The sequence below is a fragment of the Melanaphis sacchari genome, unplaced genomic scaffold, assembly GCF_002803265.2.
Source record: "Melanaphis sacchari strain LSU unplaced genomic scaffold, SCAv2.0 Contig32_pilon_pilon, whole genome shotgun sequence".
NCBI lineage: Eukaryota > Metazoa > Arthropoda > Insecta > Hemiptera > Aphididae > Melanaphis > Melanaphis sacchari.
In genome coordinates this window covers 475,315-493,943 of record NW_020271199.1, presented here as the reverse complement: position 1 = coordinate 493,943, position 18,629 = coordinate 475,315, and the positions used below count along the sequence as shown (strand labels likewise).

General features: G+C 25.1%; 1 protein-coding gene, 1 long non-coding RNA gene and 1 other non-coding gene across 3 annotated transcripts; 1 reads left to right on the top strand and 2 right to left on the bottom strand.

The window, feature by feature from the left end:
- The first annotated feature begins 1,419 nt into the window (after positions 1–1,419).
- LOC112596595 (caprin-2-like) lies at positions 1,420–8,127 on the top strand. The gene is made up of 10 exons (XM_025342355.1): positions 1,420–2,005; positions 3,502–3,735; positions 5,164–5,325; positions 5,893–6,054; positions 6,122–6,215; positions 6,280–6,434; positions 6,514–6,660; positions 6,729–7,026; positions 7,398–7,640; positions 7,701–8,127. Exons 1-10 carry the CDS (start codon positions 1,928–1,930, stop codon positions 7,817–7,819), a joined length of 1,692 nt encoding a protein of 563 aa, XP_025198140.1. The 5' UTR covers positions 1,420–1,927; the 3' UTR covers positions 7,820–8,127.
- Positions 8,128–14,304: 6,177 nt separating this feature from the next.
- On the bottom strand, positions 14,305–14,498 carry LOC112596643. Its single transcript, XR_003114787.1, has one exon. It is a non-coding gene; the product is annotated as a U2 spliceosomal RNA (small nuclear RNA).
- LOC112596600 lies at positions 14,310–18,381 on the bottom strand. The gene is made up of 3 exons (XR_003114784.1): positions 18,286–18,381; positions 18,080–18,170; positions 14,310–14,901 (listed from the first exon to the last, which is right to left on the bottom strand). It is a non-coding gene; the product is annotated as an uncharacterized LOC112596600 (long non-coding RNA).
- Positions 18,382–18,629: the final 248 nt, after the last annotated feature.

Here is an 18,629-nt window from a genome sequence, read left to right as displayed (position 1 = left end):
AACACAAATTTTGAATTAGTTACTAATGAATTTAATTTTTATGTTATTTACATTTATGATTTATTGAGTTATTATTATTTTTTAATTCTTTACTATTAAAAGATAATTTTAATAATTTCCTTCAATCAAACATTTTACTCATATTTTATTTGTTCAATTTTTTTTTAAAAATATTTTACACATTTCATTAATACGCCGTACTTAACTATAATATCTTTTATACTTGAATATTTTATAGATCTCTATATTTTTTAGATTACCTATGATTCTTGATTATACTATTAAAGTGTATTTTATTTATATATTTTGTTGATTTTAATACTTTTTAAGGACATTTTTAGAGATTTATAATGTTTATTTTTATACTGCATTTTTTTTAGATTTTTAGATGTTTTAATACATTATAAATTCACATTTAAAAACCATAATCAACCATTTTAATTTTGTGCGAATAATGTTCGTGCTAAATGTATACGTCAATAGTCAATACTATGTTATTTCCTTACGAAATATAAATTATCGTATAATTTTGTATCAAATCAGCAACTGGTGAGTCGTGAGTAATAAAAGCAAATAATAATTTTTGTATTAGTTGTTTAATAAATTACATGTTGAAAATATGTTTGCAAATATTATGCACCACATTAGGTGTCCAGTGACCAGTGACAACGTCAACTCAAGTACCTAAGAGCATTACGAATGAAAAGATTTAAAATCTATTTAATAACTGAAGGCTGAAGTAAAGAGTTAATTAGGTTATGTTCCATAAATTTTTTTTCCAAATTTTAATGTTAGTTTTTAGATTGTCTCAATGGGTCAACATTGTTTACACTGAGAAGTGATTATTTGTCACGAATACATTTTTAAACTTTATGTCTCAAAATGTACGTCCATATTTACCGTGGATAAATAATATTTTTTTGATATCTATTGTTTGTATAGTACTATGATTGTGCTATATTCCATTATAATCATGCAATATGACTCGCTGGAAAACTTCGCTATCGTTTTTCTAACCCCCCCTCCCCGCTTCAACAATTGAAAAATCCTGAGAACGCCACTGAGTATTATGGTTACAAATGTTACGATGGCGTAGTCGCACTACGCGGCGCGAACAAGACGTTTAGAGTAGACGAGAGAGAGGAAATCGTCAGCATCGCTACAACAACGTATCCACTAACGCATTGCGCGTCTGCGCAGTAAGTCGTCACGCAGTAACGCACTACGCAGTGAATAATATTATATTTTAAATTATAGTAACGCTTGAACGCACCGGCACCGCAAAGTCGATAAGAACAGTGAAGTCTGCACGTGTGGTGTATTACTGTAAAGCGTGGTCGCACTGGCCGTACGGACGCCAGCGATGGCCGTTCGCGTCTGTGGACAGTGACGACAGTGTGGACTGTGGTCCGTCGCGTCGACTCTCGGCTGACGAAGCAAAAGAGAGATTGTCGGTCGCCGCCGCCGCCGCGATTTCAGCGCTCTCGTCTCGGCGATGTGATAATAATCATCATCATCGTCACCGCCGCCGTCACCACCACTACTCTCCAGTTACCGCACACCGTTTACGCGTAAACAATATTGTAGTACAACTACTCCTATCGTCCATTTTTTTTTCTCATTATCTTTACAGTTTTTTCCCAGTGATTTATCGAACTATAATATCATTAATATCTTCCCCGGTTCGTATTCTCGTCCGTCGCAATTCCACCGATTGTCGGGCTGTGCGTACCGTATTATCGGTCGTCCATCCGGTAAAACCCACTGGATCGCGATCTATTTCGTTCGATCGTTTCTCGTACGTGTCAAACCGTTGTCTGTTAACAGTGTAAGTTGTAATCCTGAAGACCCGTCGTCTTGTACGTATCCGTTTTGTACTGCACCGCGTCTCGAGTGACCGTCGGCTGTTTCTCGGGCCCGAATAAACATGACTTCCAACGACGATCTGATGCAAAAGACAATGTTGATCATCGAACACAAAATAAGAAACCTGGAAAAACGCAAGGTACATTGGACATCGTTTTATCGCCTTCATATGCAATTTTCTTCCATTATGACGAACGTTCAATATTAATCGTTTTCTTAATTGCTCTGACCATTATAAATAATAAATAATATTTATTCCACGTATGACAGTTTGGCGCTGCAGAATTTACTCATATTGTTATGATTGCTGTTTCAATTAAAATCTTATTAAGTTTTTCTATTTAAGCTAGTTGATAAATTGTTATACTCTTCAAGTTTAGCTTAATATCTTCAACACTTTTTATTATTTAAATCAAAAGTAGATTGTATGGTTGGTATTAATTATATAAATAGAAGTAGGTAATTAAAAAAATTGCGGATAGTATATTTTATGGAATATTTTAAAATATATGGTATTGTTCTCAATAATTTAATAATTTGCTATAGGGCATAGTACTTAATGTCAGCCATGTTGTTACAATAAGTGAAGTATAAAGTAGAATTTAGTAAGTAGTGAGCATAATACACGTGTATAAGCATTATTACAGAATCACATTAATCAATAAATTTTAATTCCTCCGATATACCAACTAATTGTTTGTAAAATTAGAAATACATTCTATGTAGTAAGATGTTTGTGGGCTAACAACAAAATATTTTTGCTCAATAAATCTATTAATGCCTCATATTTAGAGTTTCATTTAAATGCACAGGTTAGGTTCTTAGAATTATATTCAATAAAGTACAGAAAGATCTAATAAACCATTCATTTACTGAACTTAATGTATTACCATTTACCAGTTAAAAAAGTACTTATATGTTTTAATAATAATTATTGCTATGTATCTGAATAATCAATATTTGTTACAACCTATAAAATATAACTCAATCAGTTCATTTTATCGCTCAGCAACCATCAATATTTGTCAAAAATAGTAATGTGTAAATTATACTTTTTTTCAATATAATAATTTAATTTAAAAAAAAAATCGAAAACTATTGAAATTTTTGAATATTTTGCACTAAACTATGTGATAAAATACCACTTTATATTATTAATTATTTAAAGAAAAATTTCACAATATTTATTGAAATTTTATGATAAATTGGTAATGAAATATTTATAAAATAATAATATATAATAATACATTTTAAACAAGCTTATCAATACTATTTAGAATTTGTCACTTTTAAGTTTTAATCATAAAATGATTTAATATATTAACATTATTATAACTGTCATATAGTTCTTACTCTGTAATGAGTATAATTTAATATAAAATTTCTGGGCTACACGTGTTCTCTCAGGATTATTTATAGGTACTCATACAATATTATTTATTCATTTTTTTTTTTTTTTTTTATTATAGTTAACTATAAAATTATAAAAAAGTATCCTATCGATTCACAAGTATGCAATAATAACTTGATTTTTAAAAGTTTTTTCTCCTAATCTCCTAGTCACCTAATTTTAAAATTATGTATTTAAATGATATTTAATTATTATATTTTTATTTTTTTTTTAATTGTATTTAGCTTAAATTAGAAGGATACCTCCAACAACAAGAGGAAGGAGTGCAATTAAGTGATGATCAATTACTAGCTGCATCAAAATTTAGTGAAGTAGTTAGTACTTTGGATTTTGCAAGAAATCTGAAAGATCAGTTAAATACTCTTTTAATAACGGCAAAACAAATCAGAAACAGTACAAATGGTGAAAAGCTTCCTACTAAAGTTGATAGTAAAATCAAGCAAGTTTTAAATTTTCAGGTAATTTCTATAAAGTAAAATAAATAATTGAATGTTAAAAATAATAGTTTAATTACCAATCTAGTATATAGATACTAGTCGGTAAATTATTAACCCTACGTTACACGTATTCAATTTTAACACATGATAACATGTACATGGTCATTTTGACCGAGTATTGAAAATCATTACTCAAATTCAATATTTACAAAATTTAATATTATTTTGTTATTGGTATACTTTTTATTTAAATAGTAAGTCCTCATATTTACGATTTCAAGAAAAAAATTAAAAATTATAATATAAAATCAAAACATATCATTATAAAAATTATTATTTTGATTCAAAGTTTAATAACTTTTTTACATTTTTTAATTGAATTAATAATTACTTTGCATCATATATTGAATTTTTTTTTATAAAAATAAATACTGACTTGATAATATATCAATATATTTTGTCAACTAAAAATAATAACACTATTACATACGCCATAGTCGAATAGACAAGTAGATAACTTTAGCATTTAATTTTTGTTTTATTATAGTGATTGAAAATACCAAATTCATAAAATTATATCTAAAAGTATAAAAAGTTATTATTTGAAAAGTTCTACTGTTAAGTCATAATTCAAAAAATTGTTGAGTTATATTTAAAAATAAACCTAATCTGGTTATTTAGACAAGTCTGTAATGCATGGTTAAGTTACTTTGTTGAATATAGAGAAAATAATAAATAAATACTTTAAATTAATAATTTTATGTTGACTCATCAAATTGAAATACAAATAATTATTATAATAATTATAATTAATATTTTTGATATTTATATGTATATTTTATCATTAGGTGCATATTATTGAATTTAAATATTATACTTTATGTACCTATATCAACTATTAATTATGATGGAAAAGTTTTAAGGAAAGTAATTAAAATTACTTATTTATTTTAATATTTCAATATTCTAAAGTTTATTATACATAACTATAAGGAATATTATTATCACATTATTTCAATACAAGTCTTGTTTTGATGTTAACATATTATAGTTTAAGCAAGTGTTCATGTTCAATTTCATCTTAAACTTCTTCAGGAATGCAATAAGTCTATTTTCATTCATTGCTTCTATAAATTAGTTATTTATTTTATGAGTGTTCTTCTTGTTTTGTTATATTATTTTGAATATTTATCAATAACCCTCAAAACATTTTAAATAATATTTAATATAGAGTTTTACATAATTTCAATAACAAATTATTGTCAAAATGTATAAAATTGTTGTTGTTTTTTTTTTAATCTAACTTAATACAAATGAAGACTAAAACTTATGATTTGATAATAGGCTAGTTTTATTTAGTTTAATTGCTTAAAATAATTAATTAACATTTATACCTATTGTAGATATTTTCAAAATCCAATATTTAAAGAATTTATATCTTATTTCCAGAATATACTAGAAAGTATCAAAGATGACTCTGTGAAACAAGATTTATTAACTGGTAATAATGGTGCAGTACAATTGACTGATGATGAGCTCTCAAAATTGTCGCATTTTTCTAAAATGGTTTCACCTAAACGGCGAGTAGAAGAAGGAAAACCACTTTTTGAGGTAACTTGAATAAGAAAACAACACTCACAAATAATGTTGCTTTTTGAAAAAAATATGATGACTGGAGGTATAATCATGAAATTTTTAATTTACAACTATTGATGCTGTTTGAATATTTTAATAACTATTTATATTTTATATTAAAAAAAAAAAAAAAAAAACTGAAAAATTTGTGACTGTAGAAAACATAGCAAATACCAAAATAGTAAATGTTAAAACCTAATTAAGTGTATTTTTGCTTATTATACAAAAAAAAAAAAAAAATGAATAATAATAATTACATTAATAATATTATTGTTTTATTAAACAAAAATAACTATTGATAACATGTTTGAATTAATAAAACATAAACATACTACATTATTATTTAATATTTATATGTATAAACAATTGTTTTTGTAAAATAACCTTTACTTTTCTAGCTAATTATTTAATAAGTAAATGTAATAATAAATATGTAACTGCATATTTATTAATTGTCAAATGTATAATAGTAATACCGTTCTACTGTGAAAATGTTTTGGTGAAATAGTTCTCAAATTTTTATTGTTTTATTTTAAATTATAGGATCAACTTAAGACTGTTTCCAAACATTACATGAAGCTTATAGAAAGTAAGCCTAATATTGTAGCTGGTACAAGTTATGCACATTTAAAGGAATGTTTAATAAAAATTGAAAAAAGTGGTTATCTGAACAATATAGTTAAACTAAAACAAGTTGATAAAGAAGTTAGTACATTTTATATTATTACTGTCTAAATAATATATTTAATCATTACACTACATTATATTTAAGGTTAATACAATTAATGAAGATAATAGTTTAGAATTTCAAAATGTACACCAACCAGTAGTTTCCATAAGTAATGATTCACCAGACAACATACCAAGTAATTTATTAATAATTAATTTTTAATTATCATTAAGTTATTTTAACCATTATTACTTTTGTAGTTTCTAGTATTCCTAATGCAGAGTTCACTCCAAATAAAATTGAAACAATTTATTTTACAAATAACAATATTGGCGGAACTACAGTTGAACAAAACCTACAAAATAGTAAAAACACCTCAGATTTAGTATTCAATACATCATTTGACTTTTTACAAGTATTTATATAATTATTAAGATATTTTTAAAATAAGTAAAAATTCTTGATAAAATTTTTATTTTATATTTATTTTTTAGGATTCTCAGCTCGAAGAAGATATTATAAGTGTTGACCTAAATTCTATACCAACTCAAACATTTTCTTCTTCTATATATGGTAGTCATGGACCAACAGATGATGCAATTTTAAAAATACTCTCTACTCCTCCACAACACCAACCATTGGTATCTATTCCACTCTGTTTTTTTTTCAAATTAATTAAGTTATTAATAAACTCCCTTTTTTTAATCAGGAAACAAAACAAAATCATTTAGAAAATGTTGTGGATGTAAATATTTCTAGCTCTAATTCCTGGGCAGGAAAAACTGAAGTAAATTGGCAAAGTAGGACCGAATCAGGAGATAGTAATAATTTACCTAGAGAAAATTGGTCAATGGCTCAAATGATTAATAACGGCACAAATAATGATTGGCTCACAAAGAATAACTGGGTTCAGATGGCTGAAGTAGATAAACAAAATCAAGTACCAGTACAACCAACTCAACCATCACCCAAAAATACCTCTTCTAATTTCGGTTTAGTTACTAATGGTATATAAAATGATTATTAATCAGCTTCAACATTATAATATATTGTGTAAAGATAAGATATAGGTGTTTTTATAGTTTTAAATAATTTAATTTGGTTTAGTACTTTTTAGCTTAGTAGTATTTATTAGTAAAAGGTACAAATATAACAAAAAATGATAGTCAGCATAATATAATACAAAATTATTTTTAAAATAGTATCTACTTATTTTATAATATTAATTTCTTTTTAATGTTTAAATTTGTTTATAAACATGCAATATACGACTATCGCCTTCAGGTAATATAGAATTCCAATATAAAAAAGTCATATCTAATTTTACCCAATAGATTCAAATATATTAAAGTTGATTTAATACAAATTATCAATTTAGGATTTACAGAAAATCTCGATGAGTTATTGCAAAAATCAGTGGTTTTCAATAAACAAGAATCATACCCTGTTACTACTTCCTCTAATAATTCAACATATTATCAAACTAATTATGGGCAGCAATCGCTTGAACGTAATATTGGGCATTATACTAATTCTAACGGTAGTAATCCTAGAAGCCATTCAAATGATTACAATAAAAGATCTACTTCTATGAAACCTAAAGCTTCATATTCAGGAGAAGGTTAGTTATACATAATTATATTCGATAATAAGTACAAATTAACAATGTCTATTTATACAGGAGGACCATCTCGAGGTTATCAACAAGGTAACTCATATGTTTACAATAATCGCTCATATAAGTCCAATAGCAATACCAACACAAGTAATGAGTATTCTAGAATCTCACGGCAAACCTGATGAAAATCAAACTTCATGCAATCCATTGCCTCATTTAATATTTTACTGTGCAAAGTGGAACAGTAAACATTTTGTTCATTAAATATGAACTTATTACATAATACTAAAGAATCTATAAGCTTTTATTGGCTCTAGATAATACCAAATACTATTTTATTCTCTTAATTTTATTGCCCATATTTTTTCTATCTTTTTTAAGGATTTGAATTTACTGAACTCAAAATACGCACTTAGATATCTATATAAATATATAATTTTTTTTTTCTTGAATTGTGATTGTATACTTAAAAAATAGCAATTTAAAAATGCACGAAGTAGTTATATTTAATGTAATTTCAATTTTTTTGATTTAATTAATTTGATTTTTTTTTTTTTTTTGTGTATATTATTACAATTAATGTATCTTAAATTAATAAATTAAAAATTCAGGGAATATTTTTGGCTTTTTTTTGTTCTTGGTGGTGGTTTTCTATAGAATATATTATTTCATTATATTCTCTTCACAATGTTCATCATTATTATTTATATGTTATTAGAATAATGTAAGTAATAATGAAACTTAAGTTTAAAAAATATGTAACTAATGCATTTTGTGTATTTATACAAAAATACTTGACAAATTCCTTTATAGATTCCTTATTTTATTATATATATATATTTATAGTTTACATTTGTACATTTAATTAAAACTGAAATATATGTATGGCAATTATATAATAACATTATAGTGTATTTTTTTATCAATTCAATTTTATATATATAATGTAATTAATAAATACAAAATGCATTGCAAGTACGAATTTAAATTGGAGCTGTATACAGTTTTAGAATGATATAATCAGTTTGCTATGGAACCAATATTAATAATTACTGATGAAAAACATGTTTAATTTATGTGTTATATGTTGTAACAAATGTTTTTTATCATTAACTATTAGTTTATTTGTATTAAATTCTGTATTATAGAGATATTATGTTACGCATTAAGTAACGTGTATAGAGTGATTTTTTATTTTACAATATTAAATTTTGTAGTTGTACAATTTTATATTTTTTGATTATATTTTCAAAATAATTAGAAAATAAAATATTTGATAAAAAATGTACAAGAAGTTATGGTTTAAAATAATAAAGTGGAAATACAAAAATAATGAGTGAAATTATTCTATCTAATTTTTAAGAGTAATTGCTTTTTTAAATGTTATAGTTAATTTAAAATTGAAAGTATTAACTTGTGTTTTGGACTTGTATTAAAAAGTTTGATGTATAAATGCATTAGTTGCATTTTTTTAACTTTCTTCTTGTGTAATTATGTTTAACTAATAAGCTATTGGAAAAAAATCATGTATCAGATTCTAAATTCAAATGGGGTTCCATAAATATTTTACTCAGCTATTAAATTAATTTATTTTTTATACACCTCAGTATCGGTGCATACTACTTGCGTCCCAAATTGATAATAACAGATAACTTGCGTTCAAATAGTTTGGATGCAAGTTACTTGTCGTATATATTGATGTGTTAATCGCGTCTCGAATGATAATTTCGTAACGATATAATTTTATGGTTGGGCATACTTACATTAGAAAAAAACATATATCTATAGCTACCTACGTAAATTATTATATACAGATAATACGAAAATAAAACAGAGGTATGTATATTGTAATATAATTTGAAAAAAAAAATCTATAAATGTTATATAAATCAATATTAGGTACAAATTACGACATACATTAGTTATAATTTATAACTGTTTTAACTGCGAACTGTTTATAATTAAAAAAAAAAAAATAATAATTATAATTGCTTGGCATTTTGATATCTTTTATTGAGCTAAAATAAAAATTTAAAAAAAATTTTTTTTAGTTTTTTTTGGAATAATGATAAATTCCTTTGTTAATGATTTTGAGTTTTATATTCGATATTAATTGAAATATACAGACTAAGAAAGCAAAAATTAATTTTAAAAAAATATGCATAATATGCGTATAAAATCAATGGAATATGTATTTTTATAGCTAAAATTGACAAAATATGCAAAATTTGTATTTTCAATTTCTTAACTTGACATTGTACAGTTCAGATTTTCAACTTGGTCTGCTATAAATTGAGAGTATACAGAACAGTATGCAATTCATACAACTTCCGAGACCTAATTATAAATAACATACTGTTAATTTCTTTGTTGTAAAGTTTGGCAATTTGAATTTCGATAAATTTTATTTTATCTTCTTGGTCGCTTTTATATATATATATTTTTTTTTTGTGGTTTATTCGAACTGTTTATTAGAATATATGTATTAATTTTCATAGGAAAATAAATTAATAAATAGGGCTTAGACAAGTGCCCGATTATCAGTGATTATTGTGTAGAATTGTTGACCGCCAACAGCTGTGTTGTTTTGTTGGACACAGCATACTACAGTGAAATTTCCATTTAATTCGTTAAATAGAATTACATAATTTTTCTCATGTTAATTTTTTAGTTAATCTTAATTGTATATAATATTAAAAATAAATATAAAATATATTATATCTGTATAGTGCATATACGTATATTATGTATTTTTTAATCTTAATTTAAAAGGAATAATTCTCGAGTTTTGTTTTTTTATTATTTTTTTATAAATTATATTGTTTTCGTAAAATGTTTTGATTTCATTGAGTTTAAAAATATTTATATTAATAAATTAATAAATAATAATTTATATTTTTAAGTATACAAATAAATTCATTTTCTGGTATAATGGCCAGCGTCATTTATTCTGAAATTAATATATTTTGAAATAAAATAATACTGTAAAACTAAAAAATTTAAACTAAACTTAAATTTAACAATAAAGTAATGAAGATAAACACGTAATAGAACATTATTATCAGTCATTGCTCCGTTAGTCCAACGAGTAAATTATTATTTAATATCATACAAACGATTGGTATTATGAAATATTAAATATTTTTAGAAAATAGGTTTATGATTTTATTTTAATGTTGTATTTTTATGTTTGTACAATATTTTTTAACGATCATTTAAAAAATCTATTTAAAAATTTATAAAAATATAACCCAAATAATTTGGGCCAAATTTCAGTAAAATATAAAAAAATTACCTCAAATTAAAAAAAAATACAAAAAATACAAAATAAAAAATATATATTTGAACTCAGACGACCAAATCACTTTTTGTGCTTGAAAAGCTATATCCTGTAAATCCTAAAAAAATACAAAATCTTATACTATCCTAGCCTTATTCATTACACTACTTAATTACTTTAATAGCAATATAGCTATGTATGTATACAATAAAATATACTTGACAATACAGGCATCTGCTGATAGACTTTTTTCGTTTAGATTCCCTTTTTTAGCATACAATGTTTTATCATTGAATTCAAATTTAATACATATAGGTATTAGTGGTATTACGTTATTACAGTAATTGAGCGATCCCTTAACACCTATTATACATTTATACAGCAGAGCAGTATCGACTCATCAATGATGAATTAAAATCAAAAATAATATCTGTATGTTTAATTCTTTAATTTAATACTTAATTTATCTTAAGACTTAAATATGTATTGTAAATCAAATCAACACAAAATTACTATAGTTAAAGTAGCTGAGTAATAAAATGCATTATTGAAAATTATTGTGTACTTCTACCTTGGTACTTTAGAATCAAAAATTGTGTACAGTTTTATTTACATATTATGTTAAATATTATTATTAATACAATTTATTGAAATAAATGTTGAAGCAAATTTCTTATAATATTATATTTCATTTATACAGTGTCAATTAATTTTTTGACAAAATAATAATACAAATCTTCAATTTTCAATAACACTCACTGAGACATTACTATTTAAATATTTAAAACGGCAAAAGATTCACATTACATGTCTACACTCTACATTCCAAAAAGCCTGCATTTCTTTTGCCAAACAATTTAACAGTTGTTGTATTATACATTATAGATATGTATCAAATAAAATTAAGAAAATAATAATAATTACCGTAATAAATTATCTAATTTAACAATAAGTCTTAGTCAGTAAATATTAGTAAGCCTATAAATAATTATGTTTATCAATAATCAACATAGGAAAGTAGGTTGAGTCACGATAATAGGGACCTATATAAGAAATCAAGAAATAAGAGCGAAAAGGTATTCAGTGATGATGACTGCTCTATGCGGTTGCAGTATCTAATACCACAATTTAATAAAGTGTACATATTTTAAAAATTTTGTATGTCTCATTTGTATTAGCGTGCATTGAAGTGATTGGCGTATGTGTTATACAGTATACTGCATAGTATTATATTATAATTTATAACACATGTATGTATTACATAGTTACATATTAATATGATATAACAAACACAAATACACAATTTAACTGTATCTATATAAAGAAGGTTTGATTATTATATAAATATATTATAGAATATAGAGTAATAATTTCATAATTGGCAATAAAAAACAAAACATTTTCATAACACAGACATTTTGTCGACAAAGATAGGTACATAAAATTTAATTTAAATAACATACACATTATATTTATATAATTATATTCATTAGGTATATTATAATAATTTATAGATTTATTTTTCTTCAAGTTAAGTATACCTACTATAAAATAAATTAATATAAATGCCGTAAATCCTCAAAACCAGTAGGTACTTCCGAATTTCTAATTATGAACTCGGATTAAATGAAAATGCAACGGGTCTAAGTCTAGATTTTTACCTCGTATTGAAAAAAAAATTGCTAAACTTTCAAAGAAATTATTGCTAATGCAATACGATATATTTCTATACATGAATAACTGTAAACCTAATATTTTTGTTTTATACAAATGATTAGAAAATAAACTAAACGAATACAATTAATAATACAGAATAATATAAAATGTTATAAGATATAAAATAATATTTCATAATATATATATATATATAAAAATTATTTTAATGAAGTAGTTATTTTAGCTTTTGCACACGGACAATGTTCATGTTTTATAGCTTCCCGGTCCCGTTACTTTTACGTGTATTGCTGCCACGCCGCTGACGAAACAAGCAGTCTATTTACCATTAAAAAATGTTAACACAGCAACACACGTAGTCGTAGTGGTGGGGGTGGTCATGATCGTGTAGTATGTATTGTGCACACGGCAGGCAGCAATGTATGTGTCGATTTGTTATTACACGTAATACGAAAACGCAATAGTGATTAAGTTTTTGATTATCTTTACGCAAAAACCAATTACATTTTTTAAGATTAATAAAATAATGCTTAATAAAAATCAATTGGTGCACGAGTTCCACAAAAGTCGTAGATTAATCAATACTAGCAGTAATTGTGTATAGCAGAGTTGTCAATAATCGTACAAATCAAATTGTACTTGATATTTAAATTTGTTTTCTTCCAACATTAAATATGTAATAGCTCCATATTATTTTAATAATTATATATGTTACCGGCAGAGTAGTGAATATAGGCACTCTATAAATTCCCTAGGAATTCTATAGAATTTTTTTTAACTATTTGCCAATGTATTAAATTTAAATGGTAATTTATATTATGTCTAGGTATTCTATACAATTCCTAGGATTTCTATAAAACGCCTATACTATGTTAGGTAATGTGTTAAATCAAAATATGTTTATTATTCATATTTATTTATTTATTGCAGCATATATTGATGCATGACATTTATTACTAAATACATAAAATGTTATTTTTTACACATAAGCATTTTTTAGATTGATATTTTCAATTTATCATTCAATAAATTAACAGAATTTTTCGAATTTTCTTTAATTCAACATAAAAACGTTCAGACATTTTAATGTATCTTAATACGACAAACATTTAAAAAAAAGTAAAAATAAATAATATTTTTAAAAACGTATAATTTAATTTTCCTGTATACACCGAATAACATGATAATATGATTACCTAATATTAACGATAATACATCGCACATATGTTGTATGCAATAACATAATTGTCAAGATAAACATTAATCGTTGATTATAGAGGTACAATTATAGGTAAAAATCTAAGTTTTATATTAACTATAAATACTTTTCTTGCTCATTTTTGATACTTTGGATTTCTATATAATACCGGATTCAACAACACATGTTAGTAACATTAAATTACACGATTTTATTATACGTGATACAAACAGTGTAGGTAGGTATAATTGTATACGTCAAATATCATTGCATATTTTGGACTCTTTCGGATTACAAAAATTAAAAAAGATTTTGGACATTATTGAACACATGTTAAAATAAAAAATTATAATATATGAAAGGTGGTTTGGAAGATTACAGAAATTTTTTTGGTCGAAGGAGCGAAAATTTGGAAATACGACATAATTTTGAATTTTTCAAAATTTTGAAATTTTGGAAAGTATTTTGAAATCATATACCCTAAATAGCGTTATTAAGATTAAAAAGATTTGTTTGATATGTGGGCCGTTCCCGGTGGTACTGCAATACCGGGTCAACCCGCGGTGGAGCAGGAGCAAGCCCCAAAATCTCCACCAAATTTGAAAAAATTAGTTTAACATTTGAACCCTTCGATGAAGGGTGTATCAGATGTTAAGCTGATAAGAACAGATACTACACTTTGATCTTAGCCGATAGGCCGAGAAGCGATACATTTCCAACATCTTTAAAGATACTTAAAGAAAAATGCAAATCTAAAACATTTGCAGTTTCAAATTTGAACATTTTCGAAAATACGAAAAAATCGATTTTCGAAGAAATCCGATTTTGAAATATGGCTGTATATTTCAATAATTCATTTAAATACACCTCACCTGTCATCGATAATTAGTTTTAAATATATAATTTTGTAGATTAATTGTCGACAATTCGATTATATAAACAGTACAGCTCAATCGCGCTATCTAATGGCAATAAAAAACAACGCACACATCGAATGCTACTTATATGTATATAGTGACGATGTGCTGCGGTCAGCAGCCTGCGGAATAGGGAAGTACCTCGTCTCTTATGCATCGATTCCAATCGTGTATCGTTAGCGCTCTCTTGTTGTTCTTAAAAAAAAAAAAAAAATGTTTAAAATACAGTGCAACTTTTTCCAATCGAAAATTAGTGTATTGTTGGTATATTCATAAATCAAAAATGATTTAATAATCAACAATATTGCAAAATTATCGATTATTTGTTTGATATTGTGTATGTAATCATTTATAAATAAACATCAAAAACAATTTAATTATTTTATATTAAAATCCGAAATTTTGATTTTGTGTATACATATGTACTTTCTTGATTTTTAATTTTGGAATTAGTTTTTATAAAAACTTAAAATAAAAATACTCAAAACTCGCTTCAAAATTAAAACATCAAATTAAACCAGGTCTTGAAATCCAAAACATTTTTTTCAACTTTGATTTTGGTTTCGGATATCAGTATTTATTTTTCCGATTACGGTTTTGGTTATTGGTATTTATTTTCGATTTTGGGTATTACGAATAACAATAATAGTTGTACAATAATTATAATTTCTGTGCAACACGAGTTCTCTTTACGTAATACCCGTTATGATAAAATTAATATAGAGTTTATGGAAAAGATTATAAATCAATTAAATTTATGTTTCATTCTCAAATAATAATATTTGACATTATCTTAATTAATTTGAATTTAAATTTGATATACCAACCACAATGTTATACATGTCACCAAATACGGTGTATTATATTCATAGTTTAAATATCCTGTTTATTTATAAAATTAATTACAAAACTACATCAATGTTATACCTAAGTATAATTTATACAGCTATAACGTATATTATACATTTATATTTTATATACCATTGTCCATTATGTCCTATTAGTTATTTGTTTTTACTAGTTATTATTTATTTAGTCGTTATAGTATGCGGAATGATTTTATAATCTAATTACCCGCATATCCTATATTTTTACGTTACTAGCAGTCACCCGCGTGCTCCGTTCCTGTAGATAATCGTTTTCAAATACAATTATTTAAAATATAACAGTAAAAAATTAAAAAAAGTGGTACTAAAACCTTTAGCAGACAGTCAGGTAAACAGTAAAAAATTTGGTAACGATTGACGGTGTTGATTTGTATGCGTGACAAAAAATCGGGACTTGTTTTTAAAATATAGATACCACATTTTTATCACACTTCTGAAAAATTAAACGACTCAACAGTTGACTATTTAATAAAAGATTTTGAAATAATTTAAGTTGTATTAATTTATTTAAAACAGTTCAGCTATTTAAAATTTAAATGTTGGATATTAATTTATTTAATTTTATATTTATTGGTATTTATTTTTTTCGATTTCGGTTTTTAATGGTTTTAATCGGTATTCAAAATCAGTATCTAATATCGGTTTCAAGCTCTGATACATGGGTGCCCGCAGGAAATTTATCAGGGAGGAGCATAATGAAACCAAATACCAAAAAGCACATTAAAAAATTATATACTTTGCAAACTCCAAAATATGTCAGAATTATTCAATTATACTCTATTAATTCGTTATTAAATAACTTTCAACTACACACAATTCCAACAACTCTATGTTAACTGTATTATTTATTTCAATAATTGAAGTAGAGTCAGTAGAGACTTCATTAAGAGAATCACAAAGCTCGGGTTTTTTAAAAAAAGTATCTGATGTCCATAATACATAACAATGAAACAAAATATTAAATATACTAAATATGTACAATACGTACATAATTTAGTGTGGTCCGTATTTCACAGTAAACGGCGCATTGACAAATAATTTAATTTCACAATTATTACAATAATTTACAATGTTATAAATAATAATGTTGTACATTCGCCATTCGGTTTATTTTTAGACGTCTTATGCATAATATGTGTGTTCTGCGCGTTATTTTGTATGCTTTAAAATTTATTGTTATTACGACAAACAAGCGCTTAATTAATAATTTTATCTTTTCATTATTTCCAATAATTTTTGTATTGACCACCCCAATATACTTAAAGTAAAAATATCAATGAAATGTTTATTAAATCAAATAAGAGTTAAAATGTTCAATATTATATTTGAATTTCAGGAAGGCAAATATCCCGTCTTGTAACCGAGCGCCAATACCTTAATATTTTATTTTTATCTTTAAATTTGTTATATTATTAAAATTATCTACACAAAATTTATTCTGGTTAACACAACTTTGTTGTACGTTTGTAAAACGGAGACAATAAATACGGGTGTAGACTGTAGCTATTAGCCGTCCACTTCAGCTTATAAATTGTGATATATTGATTCCCATACCCGAATTGTGGAATAAAAATCCTTGGGATACAAATAACACAGTATACAAATAGAATTTCAGAAATATTTCTATGAAGTTGATAGAATAAACATTTTTAAAACATTGAATAAATAAATTGATATTTAATTACAATTTACAAAAGTAAAGATATTTACTTTTATCTACTTATGATTTCATAAAAATATTAAATTGAATATTGTAAAATTAAACAAATATAAAAAATAAAAATAATGCATAAAGTTTTATAAAATACCTACATCATGTAAAAGATTAAAAAATATTAATTGTAATATTTATTACTTTGTAGAAAAACATTCATGTATAATTTTTTTTAATTTTGTTTATTATTATATGAATAAAATTAAAAATTACACTATTTTTTTATAAGGTTGAAGTATATTACTTTATATTATCTTAAGTTCACATTTGAAGTTATCACATCATAGTTACATTATCATAAAAATATAAATAAATGATGTAATAATTAATTAATTTCATAATTAAATTTAAATTTTTTATCAAAATATTATATTTCGGACAGTGGCGGTGGTTATCGATTTGTTAATTTTCTTTTTTTTTTTAATCAACGACTATAATTATTTTTTTGGATATTACAACGACAACAGACCGATAATTCGACTTTTATTACCGTCTATGTGTATTGTAGTATATTATGTACACATTATACGTTATTCGTGTTATTGTATAATAACAATGCAAATATGTTGAAAATTATTATTAATATTTAATATACACTGATCGTTTCTAAATAGATTTGTTTTTCAACGTGTACAATGATTGTATCGTAAATTCAAATTTAAACACAGCCATTGCAAATATTTAATGTCGACAAAGTATACTCGTCACACAACACCTACTATACAACAGAGCTGTTACATGCCCGATTTTTAATATATATATATATACTAACCTTGGTTGCTATTCGAGTATTACTTTAATTTATTTTCAGTTTGATGATCTGAAGTCATAACACAATATATGAAAACATTTTATTGAGAGAACTGGAACAAAATATACACGGATATATACTACCGAAACTGTTTTATTAAATGGGTATTTACTATATAGATTATAGGGCATACGGCGGTAATGTAATTTGAAATAATTGAATTCTACCTTGCGATATCATTGTAGTATAGGTGTTCGTTATTCGTACATTTGAATGTTCTACACAATTTACACGTCAGCAGTTCGTCAAACAATTTTCAGACCCGAAGCAAACAACCATTAGGCCACCCATGCGTCTGTAGCTTAAAAATTAAAATGTTTGAAAAAATCGACTAGAGCGAGTACACAGATAATAATGGGTTGCATCGAAGTCCCCGACGACGGGTCAATTCGTTTTAACGTCAAAAAATCCTAACGACATATCAAATTGAAAGTAGTACAAGCTCCGACTTCGGCGATATTTAACGTGACTACCACCAGAATCGCCAGCTGTACAATAATCACGTCCCTAA

Coding starts and splice junctions, on each gene's coding strand:
- LOC112596595 (XM_025342355.1), top strand. CDS start 1,928: ATGACTTCCAACGACGATCTGATGCAAAAGACAATGTTGATCATCGAA. Junction 6,055..6,121: donor TAAAACAAGTTGATAAAGAA/GTTAGTACATTT, acceptor ATTATATTTAAG/GTTAATACAATTAATGAAGA. Junction 6,435..6,513: donor CATCATTTGACTTTTTACAA/GTATTTATATAA, acceptor TTTATTTTTTAG/GATTCTCAGCTCGAAGAAGA.